The 20,185-nt window shown below is 35.1% G+C and overlaps 2 protein-coding genes across 3 annotated transcripts; one reads left to right on the top strand and one right to left on the bottom strand.

The window, feature by feature from the left end:
* Positions 1–506: 506 nt before the first annotated feature.
* LOC117341126 lies at positions 507–3,174 on the top strand. Its single transcript, XM_033902965.1, has 2 exons — positions 507–1,058; positions 2,151–3,174. Exons 1-2 carry the CDS (start codon positions 575–577, stop codon positions 2,945–2,947), a joined length of 1,281 nt encoding a protein of 426 aa, XP_033758856.1. The 5' UTR covers positions 507–574; the 3' UTR covers positions 2,948–3,174.
* Positions 3,175–8,105: 4,931 nt separating this feature from the next.
* On the bottom strand, positions 8,106–18,804 carry LOC117341125. Of its 2 annotated transcripts, none has more exons than XM_033902963.1 (3): positions 18,646–18,804; positions 13,477–13,548; positions 8,106–10,912 (listed from the first exon to the last, which is right to left on the bottom strand). In XM_033902963.1, the coding sequence occupies exon 3, from the start codon at positions 10,831–10,833 to the stop codon at positions 9,205–9,207; it is 1,629 nt and encodes a 542-aa protein (XP_033758854.1). In that variant the 5' UTR covers positions 10,834–10,912; positions 13,477–13,548; positions 18,646–18,804; the 3' UTR covers positions 8,106–9,204. The 2 variants fall into 2 exon arrangements, with proteins under 2 accessions (XP_033758854.1, XP_033758855.1); XM_033902964.1 differs by lacking the exon at positions 18,646–18,804 and adding an exon at positions 14,019–14,091 and having other exon boundaries at positions 8,106–10,914; positions 13,478–13,548.
* Between the last annotated feature and the right edge of the window lie 1,381 nt (positions 18,805–20,185).

Raw genomic sequence — 20,185 nt, 5'->3', positions numbered from 1 at the left:
TCGGCGCTCTAACCGACTGAGCTGTTGCGGCCCATGCTTCTGTCTGATTTTGATAATACTGGATCTAAACAAGTTACCATTAATTTTTGTGCCAGCATAACGGGAGTGATTTATTACTTTAATGTATCACTGAATATCTTTTTAACGTCGGTGGTTGTCTGACTGTAAATCAGGCATTTGTTTGACGATTTTGCGTCTTTTCTTTAATACTAAACAGACCTACTACACATATTGCTAGCATACAGATAGTTTTGTGATAAGCAAATTATGTGAAGTCGAGATAAAGATGCATTTTTTATAAATGTTGTCAGTGCGAGAAAATGTAACTGTATTGTAGGTATATACATGTACACTGCTTATCATGTTGATGTAAGTTAGATTATATATGTATATTTAGATAATGCTAGACTATCCTCTTTATGATAAGAAAATAAAATGAACTTGAAATGCCAGCTGAAAAAAAACCAGCCGCACATTGCTTCCTTAATATATGTACTACTGTATATTAAAGATCAGCCAGACCTGAAATAGGATATTTTCATGCACACACGGAATATTTCTTCTCCGTTTTAAAATGGCGAACATGATACTAAGTGCTATATTTATCTTCATTTCATTTGCGATTTTCGTTAATGGCGATGTCGATGACATTACAACTTCCCGCCATCTCCGACTCATCCATGTTGAAATTGACATGCTGACGTCACTCCTTACAAAGAAAGAGTTGACAAGGCGACAGCTTCAACTTTGCATCACTTCCTTGGAGACCCATGTCAACGACTCGACCAGAATGAATCAAAACGATGAAATCAACATCCGGAAGCTGAGATCTACTTTACAGGAGTTAAAATTGTTGACAGAGAAGGAAAAGGAACTTTATCAGAATGTCATTGATAAAATGAGAGCATTGTTTCCGGATAGAGTGTTGATCCGCGGTCCGGGTAATACGGCAGAAATGTTGAGGGAACTGGAAAATATTCTAAGTCGTTTTACTGACGTATTTGCTGAGCCGGAGATGGACCACGTACCTACAGAATGTGGACCAACTCCATGCTTCGGTGAGTACATTTTATAAAAACTGTTCAAGAGAGGCTCCAAATAAATTATTCTTACCACATAACTCATAACAATTTAATTACCGGCATTCAAATCATTACTTAGATAAACATTGATTTTATTTTGACCTTGAAATGTAAATGGTGGTCGCGAATAATACCACACAAACATAGTATACCGGGGCATAAGGAGGTATTTCTAACATCAAAAAAGCTCTTATTAGACACAATTAAGAACTTTGAGAAGTTTGGTATAAAATATGCCTATTTTGTGCATTTTTTTATATATTAATTCATGTTTTTAATTCAACATTATTTTGCTATATAGATGACCCTTGATGTCATTTCACAGGTTTTTCACATTTTTTCTAGGTAAGAGATAACTTACAAACGTGGCAAGTAAAGTCAGGTTGCACGTGTTATGACATAATGATAATGAACGACGGGGCGTCAGTTTTGTGGCTTTCGCGACGTCATACAAATATGATGGATTCTTGATCCTGGAAAAAAGACAATTTACAAGCGCTTTATTAAATTCTGTAATATTCACCACATAATTACGTCAACACTTTACCGAAATTATCGCAATATTCAAGCGTATTAGGTTTTTAATCTACTTATCTATTTTTTTTATTATTTATTTTCTTGTCTTTTTTTAATATTTATAAATGTCATATCAGCAGCTATTTAAAGAGAGCCTGCTTCAATGTATGGATAAAGGAGAGTTTTTCTACACCCCAGAAAATGTAGGGTCTATTATACATCGCTGATATTTGATTTATATATATATGTACGTGCAATACAACTATATCATATAACCATGTTGTAACCCGTTCGTACGATATCCGTCATTTTTATATTTTAAAAAAATGAGTATAAATTTGATGTGATCTCGTCTTTTTGGCCCTTTGACACAAATTGTCGAAGAGCCATAGAAAAATAGGGTACAATATACCGTGAGAATTCAAATATTTGACAACAGAGAAAAAAAACAATGCTTAAAATAAAGATTGATAGCATCTTTCTCCACATCATAATACAAAATGTGATACTGTTTACTTTATTTATAATCAAATTTTATGTTTTCTATCTCAGAGCCAGTTTCTCCGATGCCACAACTAGTTAATACAATTAACCTGTGCGACAATGCCCAGGAATGTCGACTGGCCTCGTTTGCTGTAACTGAGGAAAACAACATCCTGGCCCTGAAAGCTTATGGTGACCAAGTTATTCTCCACTCTGGTCAAGACGGCGCCGTGATTCAAAGATACAACTTTGAATTTGAGCTTGAAGGGATGGCGTACAAAGACCAAGGAACATTTTTCGTGGATCATTCGCCTCGTAATGATCGGCTGATTTACAAATACAATACATCATCCGGGCAACTAACCGAGCTGATGGAAATTTCCAACGGATTTTCTTCATACGGAATGGAAGTTCTGGACGGGATGCTGTTTATTGGAGGAAAATATGGACGTGGGATGCACGTGTATTTACTAGATCAGTCACGTGTTGTTGAAATTTACACTTACATCACAAACTATGACCAGTATCACAGTGTTTATCTGTGCGCCTCGGAACTTGGCTCAAAATATGGACTGTTTACGGGACGAATTGTCCGAAATGAAATGGTTTTGATTACATCGGCTGGAGAAAGAATATGTTCTATAAAACAACGCTATGAGTACCAGTCCATACCGTGTGGAGTTGTGAGCAGGGACGGCACATTCTTCATTCCCGGACACAACTCGGTCATTCGGTACAACAACAGGTGCGAGCCAACCGGAATGTTTTCTGTTCCAGATGCGGGATATATCGCAGGACTGGACAAACAAAACGATTTCCTGTACGTAAACAAACAAAATGGCCAGATTGCCGTTTATCAAATTTGAGTTATGGAACGTGTCAAGTTGTTTTCAGTGAGAGAAACATACCACCAAACATATTACTTGGTATCCAATAAAAACTATTTAACTAAAAAAAAAAAACAGCTATATAGACAGAAACAGCGGCATCGGGAATGGAGCTACTTCCCCTTACATCGCAAATGGCCGCATGCTACAATTGATTTCACCCTTTGTGTAACCAAAAAAAATGAATTAAAATATTTTGCAAACTTGGCAGTCAATCTCGTTTTCATTTCAAATTGACGAACCACTCAACCTGAATCTAAAGTGAAAAGTACATTATGGCTTGCATGTAAGAAAGATATTTTATTTAAATTTTACGATCCTATGTTATGGGAAACTTCGCAAGATTACAAGCCTTATAACTCACTGTGTCCTGTCGCACACACAAACATGACAACGACCCGAAAGTACTGTTTTGTTCTAGGGCCAAATGCTACATATACCAAAGACCACTATCACACAACACGAATATGAACTTAGCAGTGTAAAACGTTTGAACAAAAACGATATTGTGACACAGTTTAACAGATTAAGTAAATCACAAACTGTTTTCTAATTGGAGTTATATTGTATGTTATCTTTTATTATTATCATATTCCTAACGACCCACTAACATTTAACAGGTCATTGGGGTCACCACATGATGGCCAAATAAGGTATTGAACGAAACAACATAAAACAAACGGAATATGTAAACATATCTTGGCGCATACACAAGAAAAATGTATATGTTTTATACGTTACGGGTATATACGTTTGATGAGACTTGTTTGGATATATCGAAAGAGATGGACTAATGTAAGAAAGACATTAATCTTGTTTGCAACAAGCATTTTCATTGGTTTATGTTATCATCAGTCTATAGCGTAAAAGATGGCGTCGGCCTTGTTAACGTCGCGTTTGATTGGCTGATACAGCGGAGTAATGATTTCAAAGATTTCTTATTTAATATTCGACTGATTCAAAAGTATGTTCAGATAATAACAAGGATGCGTGACAATGTCTCTCAACAAAGACTCAATGGTACGTAGCTTTCGACAATCACCTATTTGTCTCAATCACCTATTTGTCTCAATCAACTGATTGTCTCAATCACCTAGTTGTCTCAATCACCTATTTGTCTCAATCACCTAGTTGTCTCAATCATCTATTTGTCTCAATCACCTAGTTGTCTCCATCACCTAGTTGTCTCAATCACCTAGTTGTCATAATCACCTAGTTGTCTCCATCACATAGTTGTCCCAATCACCTAGTTGTCTCAGCCACCAAGTTGTCTCAATCACCTAGTTGTCTCAATCACCTAGTTGTCTCAATCACCTAGTTGTCTCCATCACCTAGTTGTCTCAATCACCTAGTTGTCTCCATCACCTTGTTGTCTCCATCACCTTGTTGTCTCAATCACCTATTTGTCTCAATCACCTAGTTGTCTCAATCACTTAGTTGCCTCTATCACCTAGTTGTCTCAATCACCTAGTTGTCCCAATCACCTAGTTGTCTTATTCACCTAGTTGTCTTAATCACCTAGTTGTCTCCATCACTTAGTTGTCTCAATCACCTAGTTGTCTCAATCACCTAGTTGTCTCTATCACCTAGTTGTCTCAATCACCTAGTTGTCTCAATCACCTATTTGTCTCAATCAACTGGTTGTCTCAATCACCTATTTGTCTCAATCAACTGGTTGTCTCAATCACCTATTTGTCTCAATCAACTGGTTGTCTCAATCACCTATTTGTCTCAATCAACTGGTTGTCTCAATCACCTAGTTGTCTCAATCACCTGGTTGTCTCAATCACCTAGTTGTCTCAATCACCTAGTTGTCTCCATCACCTATTTGTCTCCATCACCTAGTTGTGTCAATCACCTAGTTGTCTGACTCACATAGTGTCTTAATCACCTAGTTGTCTCCATCACTTAGTTGTCTAAACCACTTAGATGCCTCAAACATCTAGTTATCTCAATCAACTGGTTGTCTCAATCACCTAGTTGTCTCAATCACCTAGTTGTCATAATCACCTAGTTGTCACAATCACCCAGTTGTCATAATCACCTAGTTGTCATAATCACCTAGTTGTCATAATCACCTAGTTGTTCCAATGATCGGTTTCAGCCACCTAGTAATCTGCTGTGAGATTCCAAGGCTAAGGTCCAGTTGTTTTGAAGATGATTAGGCTAGTCAAAGTTTAACAACAATTAAAAATCCTGATTTTTTCCAACCGGTCGATTTTAAGGAATAAACACGCATAGATTTTGAAGAAGATGAGAAATCAGATATTCACTTATCACTTGATTAAGTTTTTTTTTCAACAAATGCATGGCAGTGTAGCATAAAGGAGCGGAGATTTCAAGTCAAATCTTAATTAGATTGTCTGTACCATTATAACTGAGGGCTCGATTCCACTCTTTAATAGAATACAAGGTGTTATCGAATGATACATAGGCTTAAGATCTTAAATGCATTGACATAGTCAACTAATTAAACACGCATTTGTTATGTAATGGGCATGTTTGGTTTAGGTTTAGTATACTAACTAACAAATATGGTAGTTTAAGGACGGCCTCCTTTGTGTGCGAGATGCATAGCTGTTGTAAATATGTGTTTTTGGAGGCTGTGATATGTTCGCGTTTGTCTGCTTGCGATAAATCGGAACTGATACCGACTTTGTAGAGCTACATCACTCAAGCATACTGTCTTAGATATCCAGACACTCCTTCCGGTCACATTATAAAGACAAGGGCGAACCAGTCGTCCCAACCCTAAATGCTGAGAGATAAACAGGAGTAATTATCGGCTGTAGATGGTTCGAAGTAGCTATATAGACCTATATTTACACCTGAGTACTTAAGCTGCATCTCCAAGGTTTATTCTAAATGTTCACTAAATGTTCATGAACTTTGCGAACCACTGAAAAGGCGCATAAGTCATCTATGAACGTCCTATCAACAACTGTGGTCATTGGACGGCCTCCCAAGTGTGAGATATACATGCGTGTGTGTTAGCTGTGGTATGTTCTATCGTCTTTGAATAGACCAGGCTCACGTAACTCATGCTTATTTAATTTTTTTTATTTATCTACCGTTCGCTGTTTCACATATCATGATGGAATGTGCACATTTTAAACAAATACATTACAGATTTCTGATTTTGTAACCTTCATTGAAATCTCTGTTTGATACAGTTTCTCCTTCTCTGATATACATGCAAATGCTCTTTGCCACAAACTATGGAAACTAACCCGATTCCATTGAAAACTTTATATACTTTAAAATATATAATTTCATGAATATATATTTGGCCTTAAATGACCATATAAAATACGTAAATAACTAGTATTTAGCGAAAAAAATACATAGCCTAATTCTTTTAAATTTGAATTTTTAAATTTAAATTTGAAATTTGAAAGCAATAATCGTAAATGGAATTTTGTACCGTTTACTGTTGCATCCTTTTGTGTTAGAGTTATCTCCCTGACCTAATGTGGAATAATATCGTTACTAGAAGCGATCCCACTTCGGTTACATGTAACGCGCATGCCTAATCGACTATAGCTATAAACCACTGATTTCCTTTCGTACGACAACATCAATTATACTTTATTTGCGCATGCGTCTCTATATGGAAGTACGACAGTGGATTGGTTGTTGTTTATGCGCAGTTGTCAAGCAAAGAACTGACACAAGGTGGTGAAAACGCCACCTAGTGAGTAATAAGATTTGTTCCCCCTGACTACGCATAAGACTGGTAAAATATGTGATGCTCATAGTAGGCCTGTGTTTGTTTGTGATAATACTGCAGGGTTGGAACTGATCTAGCAGATTAGATCATAAATGACGGAGGACTAACCTAAAAGGACGATGTATGATTTAAACCCTATGTCACAATACAAAGTTGTCTCCCCTTAGTTGACGCTACAATCTAAAGGGAGAACTATTGTTTCGTACAATAATTTCATTTCTCCAAACTTTATAACAATGGACGGCTTATCTTAAGATACTGTATCCCCCTTCGGGAAATGCCCGGTCCATTTTTCAGCGTTTGCTTATTTCAAAGATTCCAGAGCAAATGACAAGAACCTGCAATAGCCTTTCCGATATTACAAATTGATCACAAAGAAGGCATTTGACATCTTTAATTCATTAAACGAACATTATAGAAAAATAAACTAAAATGCATATATACATGCAAACTTTAAGAATATCATTGAGGATGAACAATACTCGATTGAAATATAAATACATGTTTTTGTTTGAGCATGTGAAGTACACACCCACAAAGTCATTATGCTCCAGTAAATATTAAGATAAACCTAGTACACAGAATATAAGTTAAACAACCCGATCTACATGTACATATTCAGATAAAAAAGATGGTAGACATAATATCCTACATCTACAAATCAGGATAAAACTTATATATTGTAGTACCCAGAACATCGTACATGTACAAATTAAGACAACATTTATAGTACCCAGAAAATCGCACATGTACAAATTAAGACAAAACTTATAGTACCCAAAATATCGTACATGTACCAATTAAGACAAAATTTAGAGTACACAGAACAACCCACATATACAAATTAAGATCAGACTCAAAATAATAGAACCTCTTTATTTTTAAACAATCTGTGTGATTCACAAAAATCTTTTGAGACATTTGAAAAAATGAGGCTCCGTTGACTAGCTGTTTGAGTGAGTATTGCATCTTTGAGATTGTTACTCCAATTGAAATATTTTGTATATGATATAAGAAAATGCATCACGAATAATTTATCGTCAAACTTTGTTAACGGTAATCATGTTATAGAGTAAAATTACTTATTTCACACTTTCAATATAAATTTCGAATCTCATAAATATATATACAAGTATACATGTAGTTTGGTGAGTTCAAACGCTTTAACGGCTATACATCAACGATAGATCCATGTTTATACATTACAATTTGCGTATATTGTCATGTACTTCATCTCGAGTACTTTTTCATGAAGAAACAATGTTTTAAATATAGTGAAAACGATTCCAACGATATTGTATTAACGTGAATACCATCAAAACCCTTTCCGTGATAATAAACATGTAACATCTATCAATGCGGGCATATCTTATAGTGAAAACAAGATAGTAGCCGGGGGTGGTGGGGGTGGGAGGGGGGGGGGGGGGATATACAACCATCCGATTTATAATCTAGACATAAAACTATAAAAACATTATATTAAAATGCTGCTGCTTTAGATGCCATAACTCTGTGTCATAAACAAATTCAGAACACATGCCAGATGGTTTGAAAATACTGATAAAGTAAAGAATTGCTCTTTCAATAAAAAGGATCAAAACAAAAAATGGAATGTACTCACGAAGCGGTTGAGGATGAGAGTACACTCCGTTTTTTATTTATTTTTTTCTTTCTTATAGCTGCGTAACATAAAAATGCATTCACGTGAACCCTCATGATTTAATTTACTGTACACAGTCCTTGTGGGAATTAACTTTTACTGATGAACTTTTTTCTCTACTATGCTGCTATAACAGCCAATCAAAAGCGACGTCATGTTTACGTTATGGGCTGATATAATTTTTAAACCAATGAAAATGTTTGTTGCCAGTAGAATTGAATTATTGATTAATGAAGACCACTTAATTAACCAGATATTATAAAATCAATGCTTTTCGCTGTGGCTCAATTTTGCGAGAACTGTTAACGAACGTATTCTTTAGTCCATTAATTCATGAACTGTTCAACTTTCCATCAGTTTAGTAAACGTTTTGTGGAAAACCCACGAACTTAACGACCGATGCTACTTCATTATCTATGTAAATATATACTGATGCTGAATACAAATTGGTTTCACTTGAACTGATGATACTGTCGTGTTTAATGGTCCATGAGTCCATACAGACAACAAAATTTGTATTTAAATGTTTTTTAAAAAAGAAGAGGTTTTGTTTAAAAATGGGCTACATCAAAACAGGTAATTAAATCCCGAAAAGTGTTACATACATATTAATTTTGCTTATTAATTAATTTAGTTATATCGTTTGTCCCGATTGTTGAAATTGACAAAAGACCTTGTGGATAAATACAACTTTTACGGTATATCCTCCGAACTACCATTACATAACAGCCGTGAATGATGAATGCATGCTATTACTACAACATATTAACGACAAAAAGCTATGTTTTCCGTGTAATTGTCCTGCGGCAATCTTAATGTAAACCACAACTCAGGTTGTTAAAAGTCCTACAGAACAGAATAGATCCACGGTAACAAGGTTAACAAAACCAGGAGACCAATCGCCTGTAACATCCGGGACGAATACCAGTGTTTACAAGGCGTTACCGTGTCAAATAGATCCGCACAGCAGGCATCAAACTTCCACAGAGATTTCCCACATTGTTCAGACTGATTTCCAGTCCTTGAATCATCACGTTTATTGTGTTCTACACTGGATATTTTGCAATGTTTATCCAACACTTCCGATTGATTTTGACTGTCAGACCCGTCAGTTGAGTCCGAACTGTTTTCTGTATTATTTTCGACACCTTGTGAATGCTGATGTTCCGTTGTGCTATGCGATATAAATCGGACGAATTCTTGGATATTTTCATGTTCTTCTTTAAAATGAACACTATTTGACAGTTCCAGTGCACTCTCTGCTAATTCTACGGCTTCCTTGATATTGCCTTCAACAAAATTTATTTTTGATTTTGCAACATAGAATGACATCCTCCATCTAACTTCCATCTGCTGCCAACCTTCCCCTTCGTCAACTGTTTTGAGAAATGATAGTGCATTTTGTATATTTTCCTTTGTAACACAATCATGACGAATATTTCTCAGAGTATAACCGAGACCGAGGTTAGCAAGAGTTTGTAGAAACTGTAACCCTCGGTTAATGTAAAGTTTATACGTCAAATCCTCGTTCAGCTCTTCGTCAACAGCGAAGTGCATCGCCGCGGCGGCTGCTTTCTGTAAAAGTTCCTTTTTAGTAACAGTATCGGAACTTTTTTCATACAGTTGCCAGTAAACTTTAAATTCTGTAATAAGAACCAAAGATGTTTCACGGCATCCGGGCAGAAAGGGAAAGTTACTTTTTGCTTCGTTGAGAACACTTAACACTTCCTCGCACGGTTTTCTAGCGGTCAAAAGGGCATGTGCATATATTGTCAATAGTGACGTGACAGAAGCGCATGGGTGGGATGTGTAAGGCACTAGTTGAGCTGTATCACTGAATAAGCTTCTTACTGTATTGTCTTCCGCTCCACTTTCCGACAATTTCCTAATTTGAAGGATTTTAATTTCAAAATATCTGTTAGCTACAAGGTGCCTCCTCAGTGCGTCGTCTTGATTCTGTTCCCAAAGTTCCTGATATCTATACAGCTCATCGTCGAACTCATGAAGCATATGTTTCCCCTGATTAAGCAAACGGCGCATTTTACAATACAACTTTGTAGCTAGAAAATGTTCTTTTGTAAAGACTGTCCGTTTGATTTCCCTTGATGGGTTGCATATCCCAATGAAATCATCATCATTTCCAGTTAAACTCAAACTCAAACGTCTTGGCTGTCTGCGAGGTGTCGTTACTATCTCACTTAGAGTAACGAGTAGCTCAGTACACAAGTGTGGAAAAGTATTCTCATAGTTTAGTGCGTTAATCAACGGCGCTAGCACAAACTGATGTTTGTTTAACTCCAAAAGTAACCGACGACATCTATCACGTGATGGCCTATCTTCGTCTGTTACATATTCCAAAATTTCCGGAGTGAGAAAATCTTTTTCGTAGAGATAGTCAGCTATATAACGTGCATCAACATTCTCCACCAATCGTGTATGCTCTTTTCTGACCGTTTCGTGTCCGATGGTGGACATGCTTGTGATGTGCAGTTTCTGTCCAACAGTAGACTGCAATTTTGTAGGGGTTTCATCATAGTAGCTGCTCGTTTTGGAAACCTAAAACAAAATCGTTAAAGTAAATAGTTTATCGTGTGATATAAGGTATATAACACCACCAACATGATATTTAAGAGAGTGACGTTTCGATGACTACACAGATTAATGACCTATGTAAAGTGTACTAGCACTGACATATGTAATGTCCGAGATAGTAATATACTCGACCGGTATGATTTAGGATATTTCGTCTCTATCATGACCCTACTGTCAGCATGTTCGAACAAAATGTGTGATGAGATGGTGATAATGAAATAGATTCAAAGACGAGTTCAAGATGGTATGACATTCCTCACAATGGTCATTAGTCTGATGAAAGCAAAAGTATAGTTTTCGAATCGTCACACTATTTAATATCAAATTGCCTGAAGAAAATGTTCTGAGGTAGTTTATTATCAGTTAATGGACAGTGATAATACTTAGAATTGTAAGCCAATGTCTATCCTAATACCACCATTACCCTCCGTAAACAATCTAAACGAGTATAGGACTATGCTTAGAAGTAAGAGGTCTATAGATATCCGTTATACTAAGTATGTATGTCATATTACAATGTATATTTACAATTGATGGTGCAGATAAAATATAAATCCATGACAATCAAATAAGTTACCCTTCAAGCTATTATAATCATGGGATTGTTCATGACATTAGATGCGATAATGGAAAAAGAAATAAAAGAAAAAAAAAATTTTTATTAAACCGTTTGATTCTCCTTCACTGACCTTACATCAGTTACAACAAAGTGGATATATCTACATAGAAATCCTGATACTCCTGTGTAGCTACGTTGTCCCACATAGGTTTACATGGCAACCAGATGACAGACAATACTTTGAAAATAGTACCGCTGTAATTGCCATCCCTAAAAAACCCTTATAAACCCATATTAAGCCTATTTGGACAATACATCATTTCTTACCAAACAAAAACCTCCATTGTGTTTCCTATTTATGGTTCTGGAAACGCCTGATATATTAAATTGAAGGCATTGATAACTTGACAACAATTGACCAAGATTTTAAAAAGCTAAGGACTGATCAAAGGACTAAAGACTGACGTCCACAGCCACTAAACAAAACGTGTGTAGAGAGACCAGGCTACCATGACAGTAAAAATTTCGCTAAAAGAACGCATAGTCCCTAACACCCCTGTTCAGTTTCATTGAAGAAGTTTTAGATGAGTTGTCGGACATTTTGTTTTGTTCGGACGGAGGGACGGACGGACAGACGTTTCCAATGTACCATCTAATGTCGTCGCGGGAAGTTTGGTTTGAGAACAAGTAATTCATCAGTTATTAATGGGGAATATTTAAACATTAACAGCTGCGGCCTGGAGCTAAGGCAAACCTTTGTAACGCAATCCCCACATTCAATCCTAAAACCTAACCTAAAATAAACTACAGAAAGGTGGTGTATTCATAGAAATCATACCAACACATATTTTATTAGTGTTCAGTCATGCTTAAAGAAATACTACCGAAACACACACAGTCACCACACACATGTATCTCGCGTACAGTGACGCCCGTCCTTAAATGACCTTAGCCGTTTATATAGAGGTTACACAACGAGTGGTTGTTGGATATGGAATTTATTTCACACTCGTAAGTTATTTTTTAAAAGCTACAAAAGACACGAGCTTTAGCGAATTTAGTTCGATATGCTCCGTACTGAATGCATACCACCTATCATGTTCCCCTCCAAGGATAATATAACCGGGAAATAATTCAGTAAGTACATAATTGTTGGGGAAATTTGATATGATTAATCTTAATTTGTTATTATTAATTATTCAAAATTCAAAACTTCTGCATGTTAAAATCTTAGCTGGCGAAATTATAATAGATATCATTCCTATTCAATCTATGATAATACAGATGATATGTTCCCGTTATTGAGTCTTGACGTATTGATAAAGAAGACGGTTACAAAAATATTCAGTAAAATTTGTATAACAGATTACACAGGACCAGACAAAATTCGTTATGGTAATATTTTAGATAAATGAATTTGAGGAAAATTTGGGGGTTTAACCATATTTCGTAGCAAGAAGAGAGATATTCTTGTCAAGACTGTTTGTGTTAAGTGGGCCCAAAACACACACAACAAACAAACAAACAACAACAACAACAGCAATACAAAGTCATCTGCCTGACCTGGGAGTGCACCTATTTATTTCCCATTTTTTAACTACATGGTATACTGATCATGTGTACCAAGTTTCGTTAAAATCGGAGTAGTACTTTAGGAGGAGTTGACCGGACAAGCCTCTACCAATGAGAAGCCGGCGGCCATTTTGAAAAATGTGGGATGGACAACTACATGTTATACTGATCATGTATACCAAGTTTCGTTAAAATCGAAGTAGAACTTTAGGACAGACAGACAGACAGACAGACAGACAGACAGACAGACAGAGGGTAAACCTAAAGTCCCCTCGTTTTTCAAACGGCAGGGGACTAATAACCTATGCACAAGCAACTCAAAATGTGGAACAGTTTTGTAGATTAGTTTTCTAATTGTAATAAATTGACGCTTTGTATAGAAACAAAGATACCAACCCCACAACTCAGAGTTCACCAACACTCGCTCATGTCATGTCGTCATGTCTTTACTCCTACTGCTATTAGGTCTGAAACAGAAAGAAACCTATTGTAAGTTAAACATACATTTCTCTTCACGGGGCGATGACCAGAGTAGCGAGGTTAAACTCTACTTGGTCTGAAACAGAAATAAACTATCATAAGTTACACATACACTTCTCTTCATTCACGGTACGAAGACCAGAGTAGCGAAGTTGAACTCTACTGTATTTTTCTGAAACATAAATAAACTATTTTAAGGTACACACATACACTTCTCTTCACGGTACGATGACCAGTGTACCGCGAGGTTAAACTTAAGACCTAAATATGATCAATGAGTAATGAACATAAACAGGTATTTCCAGCCAGTGGGAAGGTATACTATATGTTAAGACGGATTTGTCTACTAACAAATCCTATCAATTAAGACTAAGTTATGGATTGACGCTACACCAGGCTATATTGACCCAAATTTAGCCATCACTTTTCAAAAATTAGATTTAGTACACAACGTTACCTGAAGAAATGTCCGTAAATAGGTCAATGGCCTTAGTATACAGGGGGATAATCAACAGTAGACTTGTACGGTTTTCTCTGACAAAGGGCGAATATTTGCGGTGTGTATTACGTATTGTTGTTATGTGTTGAGTCAGTGTCACACTTAATATTTATATATGTATGTAGCTTAGAGTTTATAAGAAACGCAATTCCATAATCGATATCAACAAATATATCCCATCGTCTGTTTTGGTTCATTTCAAAAGACATACAAATAAATAATGGCTATATATTTTAGATATTAAATGGCATTGGATTGATGCCAAGTTTACATTTCAGATACGAAAAACATGCTTGTGAGCCAACAAGTTTATTCAGTAATACACACATTGTGAATCTACAAGGCCTACGATAAGGGAAAGTTTAAAATGATTTCACAACTCAGTGAAAATGATATTTAAACCATATAAAATGTTTGTGGTTATCACGACTGATTTGTACTGGCCTTTTGCTCACGACAACACTCTGTCAATGTCATATTTCTTTATCGTTTAACCGCAAGCAGCTATTCTCTTATCAAGCTGACAATTATACGAGTCACATCACTACAGACAATATAGCAAATTAAATCCTAAGTGTTTCCTATGTTCAGGCTAGTAAGTAGACAGCAAAAGTCATCGGTACCGTGTGTGTATAATACTTTTTAAACATATTTTCTAAGTGGAGAGGCATTGTATATTAATACGCCACTTAAGTTGATATGAATCATGTCTCTGACTTAGATACTTACTAGTATAATCACAGTATGACGTGAAGCGTGTAAGATTACACCATGAAAAATGATAATTATATTTTATCTAACATCTAGGTCCAAATAAACATTCTAGCCATTATTTTCTTATACTGTAGTACTGGCTTTATATTTTTACATGCCTTGACGTTTGAATATAACATATCTAACTGTCTTCCATATAAGTTAAAGGGTAATCCATGGTATCCTTTGATACTGATGACGTAGGTAAATCTGATGGAAGACTTCCCGACTAGTGCCTTTCAGGAAAAGTTGTTTAATTAGCCGTTGTGAGAAACACTTAATCTAAAACTTGAGTTATATATAACAGAGACACAGTGATGAGTTATTAGTTTCAATGTTTTCACAGTATACCCTAATTATTTAATCATACTTCTAATAAGCATTTACATTCGCTGTTCGTAACGTCTCTTTTAATTGGCTAATGCAGTGGGAAATTAATTTCAGAGAAAACCACATTAATTAATTCACAGGGATTGTGTACAGAAAATTCAATTATTAGGGTTAACTTAACTAAAGTTTTATGTCATGGAGACATAATACAAAAATCGTTGTGTGGTCTCAACAAAGACCGCTTCAATTTTCGCTTTAGTTTATTGATGGATTATTGTTTTGTCTAAAAGAACACTTAAATCTCGTAAAACATAAAAATGATAAAATAACACATGAAGTGAATCGAAAGTTAAAGATAAAACAAGAATGAAAATGTCCCTATTGCTTGGTCTCATGATTAGTTTAACAGTATATCTATATCTTAATATATGTCATTATGCAAAACCAGACAGACCATAAATTTGTGATTGCCTATTTAAGTGTGAAAGGCTTTCGTTTGTAGCCATATCATTCGTGAATACCGTAAATGATTTATTGATTATATTCTTAACGGCCCCATCAACTCTTATCAGGGTATGAGGACCAATAAATGGTGAGCAAAAAAGTACGGCATTAAAAAAAGAAATGTGTCGCAACAATATGATGGTAAACACACGTTTATACTTTAAAAAGATAAATGAAGACAGCTTTGTGATACAATCAACATGTTCCGTATATCAACACACAGTGTACAGAAGCATCGACTACAGATGTTTTGTAGAAAATATTACACTATATAATAACACCAGGGTGTACCCACTCAAATATAACTAGCTAGAACAATATTGATATTTTAAATGGCTAGATTTGTTCTAGCTATATGAAAAAAATATATTTGGCATTTGCCATTTCCGCTTACAGTTTACAAATATGTCTCTCTCTCTCTCTCTCTCTCTCTCTCTCTCTTGCGATTTTCGAGTCCTCGGAACAAGGTTAAAAGTCTTATATAGATATAAAACTTACCAAAATGACCTAATTAAGTCGTGTTGACCTAATTGATATAATAATATAAATGAAGTCTCTTATAAACACGTGGTCTTAATTTGAATTTCTTACTGCACGACTTCAGAGAAATGAAAGAATTGTGAAAAAATATACAAAACCAAAATCAAAAAAACAAAAACAAAACAAAAAATTAGAAAGAAGAACACTTATTCGCAGTTACAATATCTATGGAATCTCATCAACTAGCTTGATTATAGTTAAATATGGAGATAATTGTAAATACGTGGTATTTAACTCCAAACTACAACACATGGGTATGCCATAAACTAATCCCTACATTGCGTGTATTCAACCATATAGGTATTAATTTGCACGTGATACATACCGCTTTCTTAATAAGTTCATATCTTGCTGAACTTACACTGAAATGGTACTGTGGTTGATAGCTTATTGTCATAAACATGCAGTTGTTGTTAGGCCTACAGCGATCATATATGTGAGTATATTATCTCTGATTCTTTTTGATCTGTCGTAGAATCATGCACACAATGATATCAATAAATATTCGTTTTCAACAAATGCCATTAGTTGTTACATTAATACCATTCTAATGACCTTATAAGGGCTACGATTTTATGGAAGTGTTAACACAAATGAATAGGTGCATATCAAATAAAATTATTTGTAACGATGACCACAGATTCATATTTGAGTACAGAAAAAAAAATCAGAAAAATACAAATATCCCTACCCCATAGCATAGTACTGAAAATTTCTGTGAACATAACTTCATAGCTAAATCCAAAATAATTAACTAGATACAGAATTAATCTGTAAACATAAATTCATAATTAAATACAAAATGAATCTGTGGACCCAAATTCACAACTAAGTACAGAAAACATGTGAATATAGATATTCCTAGCTCATAACTTTCATAGCTATATATACAGAATAAATCTGGGGACATAAATTCACAGGTAAGTCCAAAATGTATCTGAGGACGTAAATATGAGGTTAAATACAGAATATTTCTAGTTGTAAACATAAATTCATAACTTTCATATATATGCACAAAATAAATAATCAATTCATAGCTAAGTACTTCATCAATCTGTGAACATGATTCATTTTTGGGTAAAGAATAAAATGTATATGCAACCGTGAACACAAATTCATAACTTATTTTGATAGAAATCTATGGTTATTGTCAATAAATATCTTTAGCTACGAATATGAATGTGAATTAAATACAACATTCATATTGAATAAGATAAGGCGATTTCCACTTAAGTTTAGACATGTTTTTATCATTACTCACAAAGTTCTTACGTACCTAACACTGAATGAATAAGAATGAAATAGAATGTGCATGTTGATTAAAATTAGGCAATTTCCACTAAAGATGAGACACTATCGGTCATTACTCACGTGGTACATAATTATGTTTATAACACGTGTTTTAGCGTGTGATTAACATTAACCGGAAATCCGTTCAATTTCCAGCATCCTAATTGTAAGTTCTAATGTTATTGGTGAGCTAGAACTATTGTAGCAGTAATGACAAAAAGGTAAACGAAATTCAAAACTGAAGAAAGAGATTTGATACCACTACAGTATCAGTATTGTATCGTGTATCAGTGGATACCTGTAATGTAAGGCATGAAAAGACATAACAACCAAGGGCGACACTTAATTTGTTACAGTCTATGTGTATTTGGACCTTCTCGTAGTGTAAACCTGTTGTATTGCAAATATACAGCAAAAGTATTTTAACATTATAAACGCCTGTTCATAATAATAAAGTTAGACGTATACATCATCATAGGACCTTCCCTTAGTTTAGACCTATTGCATTGCCAACACACAGCAAAAGGATTGGGCACCAGTTATATATAACATTATAGACACTCGTTTCTAATAATAAAATTAGACATATGCATCATCATAAGGATGGCTAAATAGTGATAATTGTGTATAATACGATTATTATCGGGTGAGAAAGGGGGATAGAAAAAAGTGAAAGTGGGAGAGATCATGGAATTTTAATGAACAAAAGAGAAAATTAAAGATTATAGTTACACATTTTCGGACGTTTTTGGGGAATAGATTTAAATTGTGTTGTGTTCTAGCCTCCCTAGACCCCTATATACACCAGGGAAGGTCTAAATACACGTAGACTGTAACAATTCTAGCCCCCTGTAATGTCTGTTAATCTGCTATACACACTAGAGATGATCCAGATACACGAAGTCTGTAACAATTTCCCAGGTACCTATGATTACAACTAATGTTGACGCTTATAAATGAAACAGAAATCATATTATTTATCTATCTTGTAATTTAATTGAAGACAAATACACAGAAAACGTGTTACGTCTAGACAGCAATGGGTGACGCCATTACTAGCAACATTACACACATTGACTGTTGCTTGCTACATGAACCGTAACTCACACACATACACAGCAGGCTTAGTGTAAACTACGTAAAATATATATTGGCTATGTATATATACCTTGTGTCGGATCTGTAAGACACAATAGTCATGTGTTACAGTGTCTCCACCGCAGAAATGAATATTCGTCTTCTCGTGTGCACTTCGGATAACCATATGCCCGTTAATTTACTATAGTATTATTGTTTCCGTCATTTCAAAACGGAAAAACCTCTGGAAAATACAAGTAACAGGATACAAAAGGTCATTTCTAATTTAAGAAACTGTAACATATAGTAATCCGGACTAAAACATATTGTTATCCATTTTCTTAATATTTATTTCAGTAAGTTATCTACTAATTCACTACATCATCGTTCTAAAATATTAATGTACTGTAAAATGTCATATTTTGTCAACTGATAATGCACCAATAGCAATATAATCGTATAAATTTAGACAACAAACAGTCAGTCATGTGTTAATAGTACAGGTCCGACAGCTATACCTTATACATACGCACAGGCGTCGAATTCACAATGCATCAGGCAATTACATCATTTCTCTCCATTTGAAACGAGCATTGTGAAAGTTATTTACTGGTAATTCTTGCTATGGGGTAAACTTCATCACTAGCTCCATCTAAGAGTTCAGATGGAGGAGTAGTATTATTCTCTGCCGTAATGACTATTTATAGATTGGTAGTTTTTCATGGTAAATATAACACATACACATGCAAATGCCTAGCAATTTCAAGAAACACGGTGTCACATCATTCAAACATAACCAATATATTGAAAAGAAAAATAGCCATTATATCACTCCCCAGCAGATTAAATAAGTATGTTTGTTACGATATGTGTTTGTTATCCGTGAAAGAAATCATGAGCAGTCAGCCATGTGTAAATGTCTTGTACCCGATATTATACAGGTCCGACAGTAATACCTATTCGCTACAGGCGTCGAACAACATTAACGTTACAATATATAATGTGCAATCACATTATTTCTCTTAATTTCATGCAAGCATTTCCAAAACCTTTAAGTGGTATTTTTATATTGGTAAAAATCATACCTAGTTCCAACTAGTTCAGAGAGTACAGTAGCATTCGTCGTGTCCTACGGTAACGTATGCCATAATGTCTATTAATAGATTGGAAGTTTTTCAAAAATCAAAAATAAGATAGCTACAAATGTCTTTGTATTTCAAAAAATGTGTGTTGCATCAACCAAACAAAAGCAATATATTGAAAAAAACAATAGCCATTCTATCGATTCCCAGCAGAGTAAATATGTTTTGTTTTTTTCGTGAAAGAAACAATTGGCAGTAATCTACGTGTAAATGTTTTGAGGGGGATATTACAGGTAGTACCTCACTCGTTACAGGCGTCGAACAGCACTGAATTTACCATAAATTATATACATGTACATTATTTCACTTAATTTCACTGGAGCATTTCCACAGCGTGTTAATGGTAATTTTTAATATCAGTAAAACTCATTACTACCTCTAACTTATTCAGATAGTGCAGTAGCATTCTTCACTTCTTATGGACGAAGTATGCCATAATGTACATTTTGTATAACGCCTGTACATACAAATATCTTTGCATTTCAAAAA

Source organism: Pecten maximus, chromosome 13 (genome assembly GCF_902652985.1).
Source record: "Pecten maximus chromosome 13, xPecMax1.1, whole genome shotgun sequence".
In the NCBI taxonomy this organism is placed as follows: Eukaryota; Metazoa; Mollusca; class Bivalvia; order Pectinida; family Pectinidae; genus Pecten; species Pecten maximus.
The sequence above is the reverse complement of the archived record's forward strand: the minus strand, read 5'-3'. Positions and strand labels throughout refer to the sequence as shown.

Coding starts and splice junctions, on each gene's coding strand:
- LOC117341126 (XM_033902965.1), top strand. CDS start 575: ATGGCGAACATGATACTAAGTGCTATATTTATCTTCATTTCATTTGCG. Junction 1,059..2,150: donor TGGACCAACTCCATGCTTCG/GTGAGTACATTT, acceptor TTTCTATCTCAG/AGCCAGTTTCTCCGATGCCA.
- LOC117341125 (XM_033902963.1), bottom strand. CDS start 10,833: ATGTCCACCATCGGACACGAAACGGTCAGAAAAGAGCATACACGATTG.